The 20,521-nt window shown below is 34.0% G+C and overlaps 2 protein-coding genes across 8 annotated transcripts in view; one reads left to right on the top strand and one right to left on the bottom strand.

Moving 5' to 3' along the window:
- Ipk1 (Inositol phosphate kinase 1) overlaps window positions 1–15,298 on the top strand; it is a 27,923-nt gene extending 12,625 nt beyond the window's left edge. For 5 of the 6 annotated variants that reach the window (XM_074143472.1, XM_074143476.1, XM_074143475.1 and 2 more), the window contains exons 3-13: window positions 1,037–1,153; window positions 2,226–2,445; window positions 4,662–4,782; window positions 9,537–9,645; window positions 10,754–10,812; window positions 10,924–10,996; window positions 11,957–12,057; window positions 12,126–12,407; window positions 13,337–13,483; window positions 13,578–13,642; window positions 13,937–15,298. In XM_074143472.1, the coding sequence (XP_073999573.1) occupies window positions 1,037–1,153; window positions 2,226–2,445; window positions 4,662–4,782; window positions 9,537–9,645; window positions 10,754–10,812; window positions 10,924–10,996; window positions 11,957–12,057; window positions 12,126–12,407; window positions 13,337–13,483; window positions 13,578–13,642; window positions 13,937–14,049 (1,407 nt within the window). In that variant the 3' untranslated portion in view covers window positions 14,050–15,298. The remainder of the gene's footprint in view (window positions 1–1,036; window positions 1,154–2,225; window positions 2,446–4,661; window positions 4,783–9,536; window positions 9,646–10,753; window positions 10,813–10,923; window positions 10,997–11,956; window positions 12,058–12,125; window positions 12,408–13,336; window positions 13,484–13,577; window positions 13,643–13,936) is intronic. The other variant, XM_074143477.1, reaches the window with a different exon arrangement.
- LOC141461974 (uncharacterized) lies at window positions 15,064–20,521 on the bottom strand. Of its 2 annotated transcripts, none has more exons than XM_074143482.1 (5): window positions 20,361–20,521; window positions 19,360–19,781; window positions 18,534–18,655; window positions 17,502–17,672; window positions 15,064–16,602 (listed from the first exon to the last, which is right to left on the bottom strand). In XM_074143482.1, exons 2-4 carry the CDS (start codon window positions 19,748–19,750, stop codon window positions 17,535–17,537), a joined length of 651 nt encoding a protein of 216 aa, XP_073999583.1. In that variant the 5' UTR covers window positions 19,751–19,781; window positions 20,361–20,521; the 3' UTR covers window positions 15,064–16,602; window positions 17,502–17,534. The 2 variants fall into 2 exon arrangements, with proteins under 2 accessions (XP_073999583.1, XP_073999584.1); XM_074143483.1 differs by having other exon boundaries at window positions 20,221–20,361.

Here is a 20,521-nt window from a genome sequence, read left to right as displayed (position 1 = left end):
TCTCTGTTGTTGAATTGAAAAAGAATATACATTCAAGAAGATAATTAAGCTGCAGTACACATAAATTTTTAGCTTTTCCAATTTTCATTTTACAGCCTAGAACTGGCATCTTCTGATTACCACGCTCATTCACTCCATTATCCAAATTTTATGTGATATAAAGCTAGTGGTGTTGAAAAAGGTACGCACTTATTCGCTCACAGAGGGCTTAATTAAAGAAAATGTAACCTGTACTTGCAGCAGTAAGCGTAACAATTCTTAATCATGAGAGTTATGGATTCACTCTTCTCTCCGGCAAAATCTGTCACCAACTTAACCTTGTATATCTACCCACGTCTCGCCCACCCTGAAGTCTGCTGTCCTTGGCAACCAAAGCTGGTCCATCCATTTTACATGTTCTGACCCATTCCTGTCCGTATTTATCTCATTTTGGCCTTTGCAAAAGCTAACGATCATTAATCTCTTCATTTCTTATCCTATCAGCTGTGAAAACAGAATTTAGGAAAAGCAACTCTGCAGCTTGTATTCTGTTCTGTCTCCTCCTCTCAAGGTCCACGATTCGGAGCCGTAAAAGTATAAGCCATCACTTTGTGAAAGTTAAGTCCGGTTGCAGATATTTCTTAAAAATCTTTTTATTGTCCAGCACTTCATTCTAAAGCTATTGGTTTCGGTGTTGATATCATATAGCTCCTAATATCTGAACTTAGAGTGTTATTGACATATTTTAAATTTTACTGTTTGAAATACTCCCAAGTCAATATACAGCGATGACCAGGTGGATGGGAAATCTTTTCAGTATCGTAATTTCCTACTGAAATTTATGGTTAGTATAGTCGTAAGCCTTTTCTAGATCGAAAGCAAAATGTTCTCTCCATTGTTCCAACATGAAAATTCCATCAGTTCTTATATTCAAAATCCGCCTCCTCAGAAATCAACGCCTCCACAATAACTTATCATTTATGTTTGTTTATGTAATTAAAACCTAAATGAATAAAAAAAAATGTATGTTACTTTTCTTCACCATTTGTGTTGATAGAACTGTGATAAAGAACGGTGGGATGGATGCTGGAGAATACGTAACTTCACGCTAGCGAACACGCCTTGGCTGTATCGCGGCGAGGGAAACGCCAACCTAGTCATTTCTTTGCCGAGGGTTAGTCACAACTTTTCCTTTTTCAGTGATTTATTTTAATAAATATTTTTATTGGAGGAAACAAAGTGAGAGTCCTGCGCTGCGTATTTAGTACTAAGGGAACTGCAATTAGAAACAACCTCCTCAAATGCCACAATCAATCCATGTATACTTCTTCTAAGTATGTAGTATGTATAAATGCTCTTTTATTTTTGGTTCCATTTTTATAAAATCTGGTATGGACAGAAGTGCGATTTTCTCTTATCGCTGTTTACTTAATTAAATTTTCTTGAAACTTCAAATTTGTAATTGTACTTAAAACTTAGTCGACTTCAATACTACTCGAAATCAAATGATGTAGAGAATCAGTATTCTCTCGTGGAAAAATATCCATACATATTGCTCTACTCGAAATATTTTTGAAGAATCGAATAGAATGAATTTTTCCATAGAAATGTTTTAAATATAAAGGACAGGCCGCCATGTATCATTATTTTAGTTAGCGTTCCTGTACGGCGAAGGACCGGAGTCCTGTATGAACCCCTCCTTCCTATATTATAAGCATTTACTGCTATTTGAAACATTTTTCTGGAATTAAATACTAATAGTTTTTGGGGACGAAAATATAATTTGAAATCTAGCTTCCAAATTTGACGAAGGTGCTGAAAGTGTAAGTGTAATTCAAGGCGGTAGGTAGTGTTACTAGTCACATTTACTTGCATGTGTGATTATTTCAGCATAAAATGAACTTAGGTACAAATAATCAAGCAGTAAAATTCATTACTTTTCTTTATAACAGCTGTTTGTGTTTTGCGGTCTTAGTCTTAATTGGCATTAAGTGTTTCGAGATCTTAGCACTTTGAGACCAGAAGAGATGATATTGCCAAAACACTAATGGTGAATAATCCTGTACAACATAAATGTGTGTTTTCAATGTTAGACACAAAAAAAGAGATTAACGCAGAAAATCGGCATTTAGTTGCTGTGCCTGTGGAACAGGGCTCATACTCACCTTCTGCCCTACGCGTTCAATGTGCCACATAGTAAAAAACACTATTTCACTTTTTTTTCTTTCTCTTTTTGTCTGTTCCAGGAGAAAGTTATATTGCGTCTACAAAAGCTGGAATACGATGTAAAAATTACAAGTAGCTTGTTAGAAGAACTTGAACAGAAATTGCTGAGAGATGTGGAATTCTATCGCAAAGTGATGGTGTCCTTTTTGGGCACTTCGTTCTTCCAGCCGCCCATATTGACCAGAATTAGTGAGAAAGAAGTGTCCCAGATTGACCAGAACTTATTTACCATACGACCTAGTTAGTTCTTTCATATTTATTAACATATCATTTAACATAAGGTAATTGGTAGTATGTAATTAAATATTGGTACTTAAGTGCCTAGGATTTTTTTTATATTTTCTTCTTAAAAACATGCCATTGACTTTTAAAACCTATCCACTTATTACAAGGGTCTCCTTGATTATTTGAGATATTGTTAAAATAACTTTCTCTAAATTTATTGTTTTTTATTCACTAGTAAGGTCGAATACCTTTATTTTCACAAAAATGAAGTTAGTTTTTGCATTTTAATTGGCATTAAAAAAGAAATTAGATAGTACATTCATACAAGCTGAATTCATACCCTGTAGGAAACTGGTTAAATTAGAAAAGCAAAATATTATCTGGGATCTTTATCTCTTGCTTTCTTTGGATAAACAAAACTGGTTTAAAAGTGTAGGTGTATGGCCAAGTATTGGTGTTATTAGAAGAAGAAAGAAGTTTACGGTACATTGTGCATATGTAGTATTACAGCTCATGTACGGTGTGGGAGAACAAAAAAGAAAACTATAAGACAATTTTTGTAACTGATTTTTCATAGGTCATTTACGTTTTGTAATGACCAAAAACGTTTTTAAATGAAAATATTTTCAGGTGTATTCTGTATGTTTGTATTATATAGAATACCCAAAAACGAAATTCACCTTAAACTTGGTTTTCGTTTTTTTTTGTTTTTGTTTTTTTGTCGCTTCCAATACTTAGGTTTTGGCCGAAATCTGTAATTTTTGCATTTTTGCGAGATTTTCCCGAAAATAGTTCCCACCAGTTTTCTTTTAACTTCTTTTATACTTACTCACTTAAATACCTATGTCTTTTATTTATTAGAGCATTTCACACGAAAATTTGGAGGTACTCAGGGAACTGAAACATCCATCTCTAAAATACCAATCCAGTATAATGAAAGTTAGACCAACTATATTATATTAAGATACGTTAAAAAGCATTGCTAGGATTCCAAATTTGAAGAAAATCCGAAAATGCGTCTTTACACATTAGATTCCTGAACTTCCTGAAATTTTGTCTGTAATTGAGCCCGCGACACAGAGGGTCTATTGTGGTACCCGCTAAAGCACCCCCTCAAGTCCTGTCATCGTATATAAACACAAGAATGGTTGTAGGCTTCAGGCTAAGTATAAAAGGGTGGATTTTTCCTTCTCGAATAACCTGATCCTGCGCAAACTAGCACTTCGCGCTGACATTATACGTTCTTCTGATAGAATCTTCGCAGACCGGTTTTTTTCCAGGCCCTCGCTATGCTTATCGCTGGTTTCTCTGGCCCAGAGTTTTCTCCCACCACTTCTACAATGTATTGTGCACATTCTGTTATGACCTAATTGGCAAAGCATTTTTTTGATGCCGCAAAAGGATTCAGGTCCCGTGAAAACTGCACAGCTTCCCTGGCCAAGCGATCCATCTTATTGCCTTTAGAAACCGAATGCCCGATATCCATACGAGAAGACCTCATTTTGGCTACCGATTCTTGTCAGGATTTCTAAACAGATCCACGCCTGCTTTTAATAGATTCATTGGACTTAATAACCAGAAAGACTGCCTGGTTGTCCAAGAAAGTAGAAGCCTTGGAATTATTTTTCCCCTGCCTTATGATCTGGGCAGCCTAAAAATATATAGCAACTAGCTCCGCCTGAAACACGTAGCTAGCTTAACCAAAATATCAAACCCGGTTTAGCTCCGTATATCTCGGCTCCCACACTTCCCTCTATCTAGGAGACGTCAGTGTAGGTCGTTGAATCGTCTGACACTGGTGATACGCGCTCCCAAACCTCTTTGTCCGGTATAAGAACTTTGAAAGACTTGCCGAAGAAGTACTGGGAGCTATATTGTCAGAAAGAAGACCCAAAACCTAGTCCGCCTTCAAGCTCCTCGCACAATTTTGATATACATCTCTGTGTCTAAAGCAGATGGGAGCTTGCCCCTTCTACAGCTTTGTTGCCGCGGCTCTGAAATATGTTGGTTAGTGTGACTAACTAATAAATTTAGTTGCATGAAGTGTAATTTTAATCAGTTGCTTAGACAACTAAACACGTTATAATTCAATATTAAACAATTTGGTGTATAGAATTGCAATTAATGAGTAAAAGAAAGTGGTGAGAATGTTAATTCCAGTTTTTTATTTTATCCCAGGACCATATTTTGCTGTTCCATAAACAAACTCATAACACATTACTCTGTTGCAGGGTATCGCCTTACGAAAGGAATTCGCTGCGGCTTAGTCACCGTACACCCTGACTACACTCATCTACCGCCCACCTTGCAATCCTTGTCATCTAACATCTACCAAGAAACTCTCATGCCAACGTAATTTTTGAAACTATATTAACCATTCGTATTCAGTGATTGTGAGTAAAGAAATCTGGTGAGGATCTACTTTCTCTCTAAGGCATTTGCAAGAAAAGTTAAAATTCAAGAAGTATGGCAAAAAAAAAAAAAAAAGGCAGCACTTATAGTTTTTATTTATTTAACGCTCGACAAATTTGAGGTCATTGGCATCCGGGCCTTTAGCAGTGCACTGTCAGCCTTTGATAATGTTCACTCCTTCAGAAAACACAGTCCATCACCGGAGTTTTGAGCTGCAGTGGCTCCTAGGATGAGAATGTCTTTTATTGGACGGAACCCAAGACTTCAGCGTGTTCTGGCCCTATAATATTAACAAGCATAAAATTGTTGCACCACCTAACTCTAACTACCGTCAGTGGAGGATGGAGTGGATAAGGAGATGAAGAAAATAATAATAATAAATAAACCTTAGAATTAGGCACCACATTTATTTTTTAAAATACCCAATCAGGGGAATTAACAAAACTCATGTATAAATTATGTCAAATTAGTACCAATTAGCGTACAGTTTCAGCGCTTACCTGTTTAAAAAAATTTATGTATCATAAGGAAATTTACAGTGTAAGGAACGGAAGTGAGGAACTATATTCACCTATTTTATTTCCACACTGTTTTTTGAAATTATTCTGATACTGATTACCTCAAATAGAAAAATGAAGTATATTAAAAAATAATACAAAATTTTATTTTAAAGAAGAAAAATACATACTAAATAAACAGATTATTTTGAGGTCTTGAACTGAAATGAAAATGCACTGAAAAGTAAAATAAAGTGGAGAAATCCTACAACAGCCGACGAAAAGTTTCTGAACTCCGAAATTTATCTTTCCGCGGGCATAGTCTTGCATTTAAAAAACTGTACAAAAAAAAATGCACACTTATTTGTCACTTTCACTTGTTTTGTTATTATTTTTTTTCTTTTGTTATAAATAGTGTCAACAGCACAAATCAATGATGTTTTGTTTTCCTCCATGATCTATTACTTCAGTTATTTAAATTTGATAATGATACATTACAACATATTATTAAGATTTGAGTTAAATTTCAATAAATTTAGTACAATAAATTAAAATTTTAATTTTAAAATTCTTCTGTACTCAGTATATTTTACTCTTCCATTTATTTTTTTTTTCTCGGATACATAACGTCTTCTCTCCTTTCCTACAAAAATTAAATAAAGATAATTGTTGATTAAATAAAATAATAAAATAGTGGCAACGAAAACCGCTATCGAAGGCATGTGTGCAATGTACTACTAGATGTAAAAAAAAAAGTAATTACTGCTGTAACATGTAATAATAAGTAAGGCAACTGCATGTGAAATAATAATAATGATGAGGCGGTAAGGATGGGAATAAGTAAGAAGTCGGGAATAAGATACAGAGTTCAATGATATTGTAAGGTAGGATGTCAAGTCTAATCTGAAGCGCTTGTTGTGGGTCTTCCTCGTGTGACTTTAGATCTTTCACATGAAATATGTCCTTAGATCTTCTTGTGTGGGACGCTAGCTCATACGTTACCGAAAATAACTTCTTCTTAATATGCATTAACTCGTGTCGGGTGCTAACTCACTAGAGGAGTACGTTGCAGCAGAGGAGAGTGGGTGGTTTTTACACCATATCAACTCATTAGATAGAAAAACCAAATTTATCCTTCATAGATAGCACCATCTCTGCCCCATTTTCTATATATCTTTTCTATATAAAGTTGGTACGTTCTCCAAAACCCGTACTCATTCTGAGTGCTCTACTTCCTTTCTGATTCTTTCCCTTCACTAGGATGGCTTAGCTCCCCCCCTAAAATTGCGATATTCAGGAGTATGAACTACAGTGCAAATTTCAATTTGCCTAGTTCCTTTCCCAGTGGCGATGATTGTCTTGTCACACATGATCCCATTATAGTTTTCACTCGTCCCATAGGATTTTTGAATTTGCCTCTATTACTTTGACACTCCGAATTTCAGGAAAATTTGCCTTTCAAGAACTGGACCACATTTTTGGCGTTGCTTCTCGTGTGAGGATCAATATTGACTACTTAGAAAAGTAGTCACAGAAGACTGATATAAAGAGATTCTACTTCGTGGAAGCAGAGAAACCCTATGCTGGCGGTGACTAATCGCGTTTCCTTCTTTTGTTCACCTACCAGCCCAGCTGACCGCTTCTGAACTAAGCAGGTTTGCCATCCCGCGATATATCTAGCCAAATTTGCTACTGTCCTGACCAACAGGGTTGCTCTTTTAATCGCTGTTATGTCTTGTAGGCTCACAAATGTCCTGACATACTGTCATAGTATTCCAAGACGGTATTAAATTCTGACTTCGGAATCCTAATCTTCCAGGAATTGTCTCTCAAGATTTTCCAAGATCATTTCCTCTAATAGGCGAACTACATCCATTTTAAACACCCTTTTTGGCTAAAAAATGTTATTGTAAAGGAAAAGAAAGCACAAAGAACCAATAAGAAATAATTGAAAACATCAAAATAATCTATCCAATGAATAACAAAAAATTGCTGATCTAAATTGTTAACAAACTTTTAAAGTATAAAAGGAAATCCAAGAAAAAAATATTTACACACATTTTTTCCCCTATAATCAAAATGGTTCACTTCAACTGTTACCAAATATTAAATAATACCTTTTAAAAGTATGTAGCAATCATTATTTTTAATTATATATATGTATATATTTTTTGCAATTTTAATAAATATTAACAATACACAATAGAACATGTGATTATCAGAACCAAAACAGCAGCAAGGCCAAAACTCACTATTGCAATTTCAACAGAATAGCGCTACTGCTACCCTCAAGTAACAGTAATAGTCCTGTTTAGCAATTTAATCACACGAGAAGTTAAAATTTAATTTTCTATTTGTGCTACAACTTTTTATGTTTTTTAGTGCTTTTTATAGTTGATTTTACTAGGACTGCAGACCTAACCACATTTTCAATACATATTTTCTTTGTTTTAGCCCCGCGTTGGGTGCCAAATCTGTTACACCACAAACTCAAACTGAGTTCGGGAACATAGGTTTGCCGGCCAGCTAATCAGTGGAAAAGGGAGTGGGTAAGGAGAAAAAAAAAAAATGTAAACATTAGTATTAGGCGCCACGTTAATTTTTAAGATACTCATTCTAGGAAATTAACGAAAGTGCAGATTGAACAAATTAAATTAAAAAAATACTCATAAAAGTGTAACCAGGATGGGAGTGGGTTGAGATGAAGCACAAAAGAATTGTAAATACAAACAATAATGGTTCTATTAGTTGATAAAAATCATACAAAACACAAAATAAGAATATAACTGTAATTATAGGAATCCCGTCTTCCGGTACGCTGCCACGTCAAAATCTTTGGATGGATATCCAAAAGCTCCAGCCTTCTCTCATCACGTACTAGTTCTCACTACTTGGTGGCCAAACTGCAGCCTAATCCTACTCCAAAGCTCCATGACTCCCCTCCATCTCGTACCAACTTATGCTCAACATAGCACCAATTAACTTCCTTCGAAACTGGTGGTCACTCTTCGAACTAAAATCGACAAGAAAAAAAGATATTCAGTTTCAGTGCGAACCTAATCTTTAGATTCACTTATCATAAGGAAATTTCCAATGCAAGGGACGGAAGTGAGGAACTCTTATTCACCAGGTTTTTATTTCCACAGTTGTCTTTTGAAATTGCTCGGTTACTGATTACCTCAAATAGAACTAATGAAGTATATGAGAAATAATACAAAGTTTTATTTTTAAAAAAAAAAAGGTGAAAGAAACATACAAAATGAAGAGAATATTTTGAGATCTTTTATTAGTTAAATGAACAGAAAAAAAACAGTCTTCTTCTCTGCAGGCAGCTAAGGTATCGTGTGAATAAAAATAAAGCAAATCCTTAGCATCTCATTAAAAAGAATTGTACATACATGTTAAATGAAACAAAATTTGGTATTTGGGTGCTCCCAGCGCAGTGTTTCCACTTTCTGTACAGTTGTCAACGCTTCCGTAACACCTCCATTATATCAATACCTCTCGTTCCTCGTGGTCCAATCCCCTACAGGTAACTCAAGTTACTTCCCAGCTTTAAGCCGGCAATAGCCTACGAAAAGATTCTCAACTCCTAAATTTGACTTTCCTCGTGCCAACTGTCCAAATGAAAAAAAAAAAAAGCACACTCATTAGTTTAAACTTACTATTATAAAGTAAAGTAAATTTACAATAAATTATAATTTTAAGATTCTTCCGCGCTTTATATCTTGTTTCCTTCCATTTATTTATTTAATCTTCTTGTATACATAACATAATGGATTGTTGAATTCCGAGTTTGAAGAAAATAGTACCATCACAAAGGCTATTTTCTTATACTAGTGAATTTCTCGAAACTTGTTACGCTAAGCACTCAAATATAAGGTTTTCCTATCAGTTTTGTTTGTAAGTTTGTTTCCCTGAAATAATCTTAGGAGCGTTCCAGTAGGAGAAGGAGATATTTAGGTTTCCTTCTAAAGTGTTATTTTCGTTATTTTAAAAAATGTTTATTTTAATGTTACAGCAAATTAAATATTTTTAAAATTCTGAGTTTGCTGCATACTCAATGAAAAGTTGTTACTTATAACGGTGAGATATAAACAAGAGAAAGTTGCCTGAGTGTTTACACCAGATTTTTTAATTTTTTGACACAGCCGAGAGCTTTTTTAGATTATATCATGATCTGTTAATATGTTTCAGGCAGATAAATGCTACTTATTGCATTGAAATCAAACCGAAACAAGGATGGATTCCGCTATTAGACCGCAAACATCCTAAGTGTACTTTCTGTATGAACCAGTACCTGAAGGTAAATCATAGCTTTAATTTTATTATTTTAAAAACTGTTTTACTTTTGTTATTTTTCGGATTAGAATAGAATAGCAAAAGTGGAAGTGAGCAGGCAATGCGACCCATAATAATCTCTCTTGACATCTCCTGGATTTTCTTCTGCATGGCTGTTCATCCCGAAAAGGAGACAAGAGTCTATAAGCATTCCTAACACTTGCTCTTCTCCATCATTGTCAAACCCATCTGCCCCACAGATTGGTATCTCAAGGCTCAATGGGCACCCAGCATCCTCTACGAAACAATATCTTTGATATCCTCTCTCCTTTTCAAGTAATTCAGTACAATAAAATAACATTAAAAATTCAATTTTGTTCTCATTCTTTATATAATATTTAAAATGAACAAGACTCATATATTGGTATTTATGTTTATCCTGCAAAAAATTAAAAGTGGTTTCTCCAAAGCAAATAGTATAATTTTTTTATTTTTGAAAAATATTTCTAAACACGTAGTAAATAGTTTTCACGTTTAATTCTGTAAAATGGGATAGTTCCCTTTTAATAAAATATGTGATTCTTAGTTCCTGATAGTATCAGGCGCCGCGGTAGCCGAGCGGTTAGAGGCAAGACCTGTAAAGCTAATATGTTTTGGGTTCTGGGTTCGATCCCTGGTCTAGGCCTTGGATTTTATTTAATGGTTAATAAAAGAAATTTACAGTAAAGTATGTTTGCTAGTCGCCTCCGTCCACGACACCTAATTGGTTGTTGGACGTAAAGCCCGCCTGAAAAAATAGGCAATTACTTTACTTACAAATGGGTTCCTGACAATAGGTTTAGCTTTTTAACTTTATGACACTTCCAATACATCTATTTTTAATATTATGTCAAATCTTAACAAATAAATTATTTTTGATTTGAGATTCTTAGTTTCAAGCTAATAATTTATGAAGCTTTATAAACAGAGTTTTATTTACTACTTGTGTGTATTTGATATCTTCTTTTTAATTACACTTGATATTAGTTACTTTTTTATATTTGAGTGTGTACTTTGAGATTTTCGTTGTAATAATTTGTAAATTTTAGGTTTCACTCTGTCTGTGTATAAATTAACTATTTCTGTAATTTCAGATAATGAAAAAACGGGTAGTTGGAATTAGTCAGTACTGTCCACTAGATCTTTTTTCTGGGTAGGTTTCTATAATTTTCAATTTATAAGTATCCGCTTGAAAAAAAAACTAATCTAATTTACTTTCTAATTTCAAAAACGATGATTTATTTAATTTTCTTTTGTTCTCTAGAAATACGATAAGAATGAAACGAGCTGTTAGAAACTTATTAATGACGCCGCAAAATAATCTTAAAATTTTTAAGGTAAGGATGATTCAACTCCTTAAACTTCATGTATTAATTGTTTCTTCAACAGTTAATAATGGTCGTGCTGGTCATTTCTACACTGGCTGTGAATATTTTATGTATAACTCCGACCCACATAAATAATAATAGGATCAAGTTGTTTCGTAAATGTTCACGTTTTGTATGGCATCAATAAAAAATTGTTTTTTAGTTACAATATAACTAACCGAGATAAACAAAAATGAAACCAAGCTGTGTTGGTTTTTTAAAAAAGGCTACTCTTTGTCCTAAAGAGTAAAGCTATATTGAATCACACTCGCGTCACCTTCTTCTAACCAACGTTATCCAACTCACAATTTCCAGTTGGTCGCTAACCTCGGTAGGCGTAAAGAGGTATAAAACGTTCGTCTTTAGCTATTGTCGGACACCATTCTCGTAAAGTACCTCTTTTCGATTAAGAGACTTTGAGAAACCCGTAATGCTGTAAATCGTATAAAGCTCAAACTTATTTTTTGTTTTCAAAATGTGAAGGTTCTGGTCAAAATTCGTCAACCGAAAAAACGGTTTTACTGAAGATTTTTCTGTTCTCACTTTAAATTTCACACAATACAGTAACTCCTTAAAAGTGGAGACCTACCCTTTTATTTGAAACTTTTATTACAGTCAATCATTTTTATTTGAAACAAAAACAAAACAAAAAAGTTTCATATAGATTTCTGTGAATGTAAGTTTATCTCTAAAACTGATTCCGTATTTTCCGGGTTGATGGTTACTCTGACAGTATATACATATATCAGACCTCTTTATTTTTACCCAGTGCTGACTCATGTATGGCTAAATCTAACACATCTAGTTATGTTTTCTTAAAATTGAACGTTTAAAACAATTCCATTTTAAAAGTAAGTTTTGATGTAATTATCTCAGCAAAATAAGGTCTTGAGAGAGTAATGCGGTACAGGTTGTTTCTTTTCATTTCAGAATGGTAACCTAATATTCAGCGAAGACTTTAATCGAAGTTACATGGAAGTTTTGAAAGATTTCTTCATGATAGCAAGCAAAGATGAAGTTAATATTGAGAAGTAAGTACTTGTTGCATTTTTATACTTTCACTTACAGCAAAAAAAAAATCGATTTATTTAAATTTCAGCCTAATGGACCGTTGGTGTTCGCTGGTGGTGTCCGGACTGTGCATGCGATTACCAAACATTACGGCGTTCAAAAATTCGGTGTCGGATAACAATATCTCTGAAATAATATCTCCGAACCAGTATAGCCCTACCACCTATAATGGACTGACATCTCTCTATGGACAGATCATGCCTTGCGATTGGTCCTCACAGCCGCTTCCAAATAATTCCATTCTACAAAGAATACTTAAAGTACAACAACTACAAAATACGAACTTTGCTGCTGTATGTTCGTTATACAGGTAAAGTGTGGTTTTATCTTACACGATTCAAGGTTTAATGTCTATGTCAGTGTTAGTCTTGAATGTTAGTTAATCTATGTCAGTTAATCTTCGCTCGAATAGTTTTATTTACTTATTTTAACTTTTTCTAGCCGAGGAGAAATACAGATGACCTGCGCTACATCGATTATTAACAAAAATTAATAAACATTTGTTTATTATTTCTATGTAATATTTTTACTTTTCTGTCTTTGAATATTGCTCGACTATCAACATTCAGTCTAGAAGTTTTCTTTAGTTACCAATGAACTCAAAATAGAAAATCTGCAAATGTGCAATACTTCTCCTTACATGGAATGGGAGAAATTAATTATGAAGTAATTTTTTTCTCAAAAATGGCTTCCAAGATTTTATTTAAACTGTTTTATATAAATCTAAAAACTTAATTTATGGCGCATCAACAACTGAAGAAGAGCTATAAGGAGCATCCCTAGGATTAGAAAATCTTAGGGTCAGCAGCTGCAAACATATTTCTAGGAAAATTCGATTCATGGCATTCCAGAGGAGGATCTATAGATAGATTTTTACTTTCTCTTAACCCTCGTACGAAGTATGTGAAGTTTAATCGAAAGTGGTTGGTTTAAAGTCACCTGAGCGTGAAAAAGTTGATGTTTCTAATGAAATTGGGGATTGGCATTCAGGATAACTCAAAAATGGAAAAAGCGGAAGTTCAATTTTGGTTTGGGTTCTACCAAGTAGAGCCGACTATAAGTTTATGCGCGAATCAAATTAAGCGTGCGGGAAGTGCTGTTTTGATTTTTAAGATTTTGTGACCATTTTTGTAATATGTAATTGTCTTATTTAAACTTACACACATCTCAAATGTAGGTCCATTACTTTTGTGTGAAACAATGTTTTTTTAGGAAAATTAATTTTTTTATTTTGAATAGGGAGCGATGTGCCACAGAAGGTGATTACAGCTATATCGAATCACTGCTTGACTGTGACCGAGAAGTGGACATCATTCAGCGGTATCTGCTGGCCACCACTGCTAAAGATTGTTCTATCTTTCTCGCTTTAAAATCTGCCTCTAAAGGGTATGGTACTTTAATTACTGTAAAAATATCACACTCTAGGTTTTTTTAAAGGCTTACTATATCGAAATATTGCCTTCCTATGTTTGCCTTGCAGTGACCTGCCTTACAAGTCCCATTTTATTAAAGACTGTGAAGGAATGGAGTATCGACTGAATATTGGTAAGTTTTAGTAATTCATCAGGCTTTTTTTTTTTTTCTTTGTGAAAATTCTCTATGATCCGAATGTTAGGAAGGAAGTTAGAGAGAGATTAACTATTTTGAACACTTGATCACTTTAGTATAACCAAGGCGCTTTTCATACCTGCGAGACTAACAACTATTTTTATTTTTTTAGTTATTTTTTAGAGATTGGCCAGATGGATAATGATCTTCTGTAAATTCTTAGTTGTGCGCGATAACTAAACATGTAAACATCGGGAGGATAGGTTTTTTTAAATCTTTATTTTTCTGCAGGTATATCTGACATTGATCCGAAGCCGCTGTCCTGCATTGATAAGCACATCAAGCGAGATAAAGAAGTGCTGGACGCAGTTCTGCAGTTCATGCACCACACCACTCCTGCCTAAAGCGTTAAATACTTTGATGATAATAATAGAATTAATAAATAATAATATAGTAATTAATTAACTTGATATTTTAACTGATACATGAATTAATTTAATTACGAATAATGAAAATATTTTTCTATTGTAATTTGTTATTTCTATTGATTGTAAACGATTTTATATGAATATTATTATCCCATGACCAAAGAAAAATACATGAATCAAATGCAAATGTGACTTCCCTAACTGATGTGTAGGCCATGGAATCACGAATAGATGGTAGTTGTCGAATCTTGGTAACACAGGCAAGATCAGCAATTCCAAGCGCTTATAGCAATAGTTAAAATTTGAAGTAAGAGTTCAAAAATTCAAATCTTCCATTTGATTTTTTTCTTAAGTAATACTTTTCAGCCAAAACGGATATGTTGGTTCTTTTCTAGCAGCGTGGAGTTAACTGAAATACCGTTGCACAACCATCAGCCATCAGCTCAAAAATTATTCGTTTATTGACAGGTTGTCACTTTGGATTTGCAGTAAGGTTTTACAGATTTCATGCGGGCGTATTGCATTTGTTAGGCTAAGTTGGTGTGGAATTCTTCCGGAAAGCATATCTGCAGCTCACAGATGGCGTTTATGGGTGAGGTATAAGTCTAATTCACCTGAAAGTTTTGCAAGTGGGGGTGGTACACTCATGTAGTACACCAGATTTGTAATATTCATATACCTCAGATCAGGTAAACCCCTATAAACTTTATTTAAAATTCTGTTCATGAAAATTAATTGTAAGTGGGACTTGAGGAAACTTGATGTTCTTTTGAAAAGAAAACTGAATTGTTGTAAGGATTCGATATTTAAGTCTACTAAAATTTATTTAAAGTTCTAAGTTGAAATTTATTTAAAGTTTGAAAATAATGAATAAATAAGAACTTTTTGAAACTCCAGTAAAAGAAAGTTGAGTGAGTGTTTACATCAGATTTCTAATATGCTCAAATTCCACAACAGATTAAGTGGTAAATCAAGAAAATAGTAGCAAAATAAACATCCAATATATTTATTTAAAATATAGATCAGAAAAACAGAAATTAAACATTTTATTCTATAAAAATAAAATTAACAATTTTTTTATACACAAGGAACAAACTTAATACTATGAAACGAAAACTTTATGCTAATGTGGTTTAATCTCAAAAAAAAAAAATAAAAAAAATTAGCCTTGCCCATTTTTATATAAAAGACTAGATCTCCTTCACAAAGCTTACTGCAAGCTATACAGATTGCAAAAACAAATGATATTACTCAGCTCACATTAGCTCTTTTACTTTTTAAATATGATCACAGAAATAAGATATTCATTATAACATTTTTCATAAACTGCAAGCTCTTCATCAAACTGACCCAATATGTATAACATCTGTGTTTCAAACAGATAAGAACCAGCAATGAATTGCTGCACACAAAAATAAAATAAACAGTAGGCAAAGTAAAATCTTTCTCCGAATCATAGAGGAGGTTGAATTTCTAGTGAACGAATAAGAAATTGTCTGGCACATTTTCGAAAAACCTGACAGAATAAAAAACGATTAATTGGATTGAAAAATGTTACAAAAACTAGCGTCCATATAAATATGGAACAATTAGGAACAAAATTCTTGTAACTAACAAGGCAAAAATTAAATAATAAAAAAAAGAGTCGTAAAATTTTCAAAAACAAATTACAACTCATCAATATACTTTAAATGAAAAAATATACATAACACATATTAAAAATAACTCTCTCACAAGACAATTTAAAAAAAAGTAGCTGCATAAAATTAAAAATGGGATGCGTAGATCAACATTTAAAAAAAGTTGAATACAAAAAATTGCAGTCATTTAAAATGTCCATCTTAACAAGAAAGAGTACCCAAAAATGAAGGAAAGGCGAGGATAGTGCCGTCTTCTTCTTTCTGGAGCCATTATTAGACATTGTTCTGGATCATTCGGTAAAGGATGAAACTTGGAATTTTAGTGTAAGCTTCGGAAGGCCTCCATTCAGAGTTCAACCAAAAGTGACATTCGAACAATAAAGAATGAAAACTTGGAAAATATATATGCCGTTATACTTAAGTTTTATCCCACGCTAATTCTTTCGAAACTAAGCTACTGTTTCTGCTCCTTATTTTCCTTTAAAACAAAACAATGATTACACGCTGGTCTGATCTGCAATAACAAAATCGTCGAGCATGTTAAACTTCATTTACGTAAAAAACAGACGCTTCCTCAACAAAGACGATTGATCCAAAACAGTGGATCCAATAAGGAAACCTAGAAGTAGAAAACGGAACTGGGCCCAAACGCACCTGGAAAAACTTTTCCCGTTACTTTTGAGTAACTCTTCGTAATTTCTCTTTGGCACATATTTTACAATAGTTTTTTTTTTTTAATTTTATTGACTACTGGCTGGACATTTCAATCGATATATTGAAACATCTAAGCAATGATTGCTTCTAAAGATCAATGAATGATACAGAAACGTTTCTTTACATAAAATCTTCGCTGAGATAATATAATGGCCTTCTTGTTCTTGTAGGACTCCTAAAATAAAAATTAGAACAAAATTAATAATACTTGAAAATGATAAAAATTATTTTACAAAACTAATGGAATCAAAGGTTGCTAAATCAGATGCAGGCGGCAGAAATGCTGCATATAAGGATAGAGGATGCTCTGGACCAAGTTTACATTCCAGACTCATATCAACCCCTTTGAATTTTTTGTCAACAAATCCGGAGCAACCCTCATTGAAAAAGATCCATTCTCCAATTCTACAATAAAAATGAATTTTTTAAAGCTTTTTTTTTTTTTTTTTTTTAACGCAAAATCGTAATTTATGAGTCGCATTTCATTCCAACATTTCATAAGCAACTGCAGCATACTCTGGAAGTAATAGGGATAGCATTTATGGGAAACGAAGTCGTGATATAGGTTTGAGACGAAGGTGATGTTGAGAGAGTGCGATGGAGAAATTTATTTTGAGCGGGGTAGTTGACGGTAGTGCAATAACACCCGAGCGTTACTTAACTTTAAGGATTAAAATAAAAAACATAGAATTTGGTAACTCTAGTCTAGGAGGCTTTGTGAGCCAGATGTTATCACTGAGCAATACGGTTATCCGCAGAGTTTAACAATTGATTCTTATGGGTCGCGATGACTGTGGGCCTTCTGGTACACTTTTCCGTTAGCCTATTTTATGAATTTATTTCAACCGAGACAGAATCTAATTATGCACGGGTTATATTGATTAGCCCTCAGCATGCTCAGAAACTTCCTCATTGCTCAGAACAATAGTAAAAGATGTATCTTGTGGGAAAGGCTTATGACATTCCAGCCGGTACAGCAACATGTATTTCTGGTATAAAACCGGATAAAACTCAATTTCGCGATCGCTATACTTTCCCAACCTTATAAGCAAATCAAGGATCCTCATAACTTACCACAAATAGACCATCGAATGATATGTGGGTGATTTAATCACTTGTATTAGCTTCTTTAGAAGCTGCTTCCTTCTCCATCTTGGCCATTATCTCCGCTACTTCAGGAAATTCATCTGGTGGTAGACTGAACTCTATTTGCGGGCATGGGAAATCTTCACCGCTGATTTTGAGCTTAAAAACAATAATACAGGACAATATGAATATGTATGTCGGTTACTCGAATTAATGCATATGTCGCTTGAAGCAGTCAGATCAATTAAGTTATTTTATTTTTATTTTTTGAACTCTTATCATGTCAGCAATCTTAAAAGAAAAATTATGGGCACTTGTTAAGGCTTAACTAAAAACTGATGAGTCAAATGCAACCAAAACTTTACATTATTTGCTCTTGCTGTAGAACTGGCTGTGGGTAAAGACACGGTTAACAGCAACCTTCATGTTATGGGAAAGATAAACAGGAAAGTAGAATAGTGACGCCTAAACTTACTCTCAACGGTCATTGTCATTAATTTGGGTATGGCAAAGGCCAGAGTTCCTCAAAATAAGCGATGAAATGCATAAGATGTTAAACTAATGGATGTGCCTCTCCGGCAGCTTTGTGGGCCTACGATGATCACTGAACTATCCGAGAAACTTCACTTTCTTAATGGTTGCGATGAATGTGGTCTTTTAGGCCAACTTTCCATTTCTCACATACGCTATTACTTCACAACAACGTAATTGAATAAGGTACAAATCCGAGACTTTACAATCTTCCATTAAGCAAAAACACACAGAAACGACGGTATAATCTCATTAAATCATCTGTTTCAAGTGCAGGCTTGGTACAGTGGTTATGAGTATGCAGTTTGAAACATGCATGTAACCACTTAGAAACCTGAAGTTATTAAAGTAAAAATGTTAATAGTGAAGTATGTTCTCTTGCCCCCATCGTCAACAACTTCAATTTGGTAGTTGGACATTAAGCCAAGTCCGCAATTACTTCGTTTTACTAAATTATACTTTATATTAAAAATATAATATATAACTCACCGCTTCTTCAAAGTTGTAATATGTATTTAGTTTGTTTTTAAGCTCGTTAAGGGATATATTAACGCCCATGGCCTGAGTAAAACGATCATGTATCATGGCCAAATAAAAATGGTAATATACACCTGTAAAAGCAAGAGTTTTTTTAAAATATAATTTAAACTGCACAGAGAGTGACTAAATAGCCAAATCCCTTGCCTCCTGTTGCTTCAAGAAAGATCGGTTGTGGCTCCCTTCAGTGTCCCTGTTTTTAGAACAAAAGGGCCCGAAAAGCCTCACACTATTTATGTAAGATAATAAGCTACATGACTTTGGATTCGCTAAACACAAGTAGTTGAAATGTGCCTTAGGTATTATGTGGATGTTAAGTTTTAGGGTTCTTCAAACTTCTAAAGTAGATATTCTACTTTTACGATTTCCTACACGATTTTCAGGATTACGACTGGATTGTGGTGGCTGGGAAAATGAATATCAATGTGCCAGGTTAGAGAGAAAAGACATATGGAGCGTTGATAATGCCCACAATTATACTTCTTGACCATGTGATTATTGGTCAAATAAATAACCCTTTTTAAAGTCATTTATGGTCCCCAAATTTCAATTGCCTTTTATAGTTCCCAAGTACAAATGTTAAGGGTAGATCCAAGTGTTTGCGGATTACACCTCGACTACTGGTTACAATACTCGTAACATTTAACCTCTCAATTCAGTGGTATAGTGGGATGATGGTTTCAAGTCATCCAAAAATCTAGTCTCATTAAAGGGTTAAGCTTTGCATCGTGACGTCTTTATACATCGTATCAGGTAGAGAAAATAAAAAGTTACTTGCCTACTGGTCTCAATCCTCTCAACGAATTTAACAAGTGCAGTTCCGCGTAAGGGGTCCAAACGAACTGCTCATCATCACTTAGACCTTCACTTAAATGATTCTCATTGATCGGCTGATCACTGACAATAGCACTTTCCTGCGAAACATAATCTGATTGTGATGATGAACATAAAGAATCAGAATCATTATTTATGTCGTCCAATTGGCTCCGTGCAGTTTCAAATGACTCATCTTCATCACCATCTTGTTCTTCAGAAAGACTCTGTTCCCTCATCTTATCACTTAGACTGTTTAATTCATTTGAGCTGTTGTCAGATTTATTAAGAGTATCACAAGGGTTTGTTCTGTTTTGGGATTTTTTTTCATTACATTCATTAACTTCGTGAGTCATTTTTGTTACTTTTAGCTCCAACAACGGAATTCTGAAAAAAAGGAACATTTTAGAAATAATTGGAATTCATAAAAACCAACGCCACTTTAACATTGTATTTTCATTTCCTTCAGTCACACTTGTATTTATTTCTAACACACAAATGTTTTTATAATCTGTGGATCGAGAAAGTAATTGGAGGCCCAGATACCAAATTACATTACTTTAGAAAAGGAACAGCTTAGTAAGGAACTTTTGGCAAACCGTAAAAAATACAGTTCGAGGATAAAGAAAAAATAAAAATTTTTGTTACACTAAGTTACAATGAAGTCAACCAACTTATAGAAAATAATCCAAATGTAGAAAGAATTTATAAGCTTGAATTTTCGAGAAGAGCACAAGAAAGAAGCCTTCTAGAAAAATTACAACATTAAAGCATCTACAAAAGAACTAATAGATTCAAAACAATAATCAAGTAATGTGTTTCTAACCAATCACTCCGTTTCTGGATAAAAAATTTTAAATACGTTTATGAACAGAATTTTGTCGAAATCTCTCTCGAAGAAAGTAAAGTAAGCAAATCACTTCATTCTCAAAAACAAGATATTCAAAGAAATAAAACTACCATTACCAGATAAAACTGTTCCCACGCGTTGTTTAGCAGCTTTTTCCAATGTGACAGCAAAAATGGCGCTACGTCAAACTTAAATGTACCCAATCCTTACAGGTCTACCAGAAAAACTGTCCTTTATAAACAACTAACTAGATATAATTAAATTACTGAAAACCGTT

Source organism: Rhodnius prolixus, unplaced genomic scaffold, assembly GCF_049639745.1.
Source record: "Rhodnius prolixus isolate KJV_2025 unplaced genomic scaffold, Rpr scaffold_12, whole genome shotgun sequence".
In the NCBI taxonomy this organism is placed as follows: domain Eukaryota; kingdom Metazoa; phylum Arthropoda; class Insecta; order Hemiptera; family Reduviidae; genus Rhodnius; species Rhodnius prolixus.
Note: the sequence above shows the minus strand (reverse complement) of the source record. Positions and strands in the feature narration are given on the sequence as shown.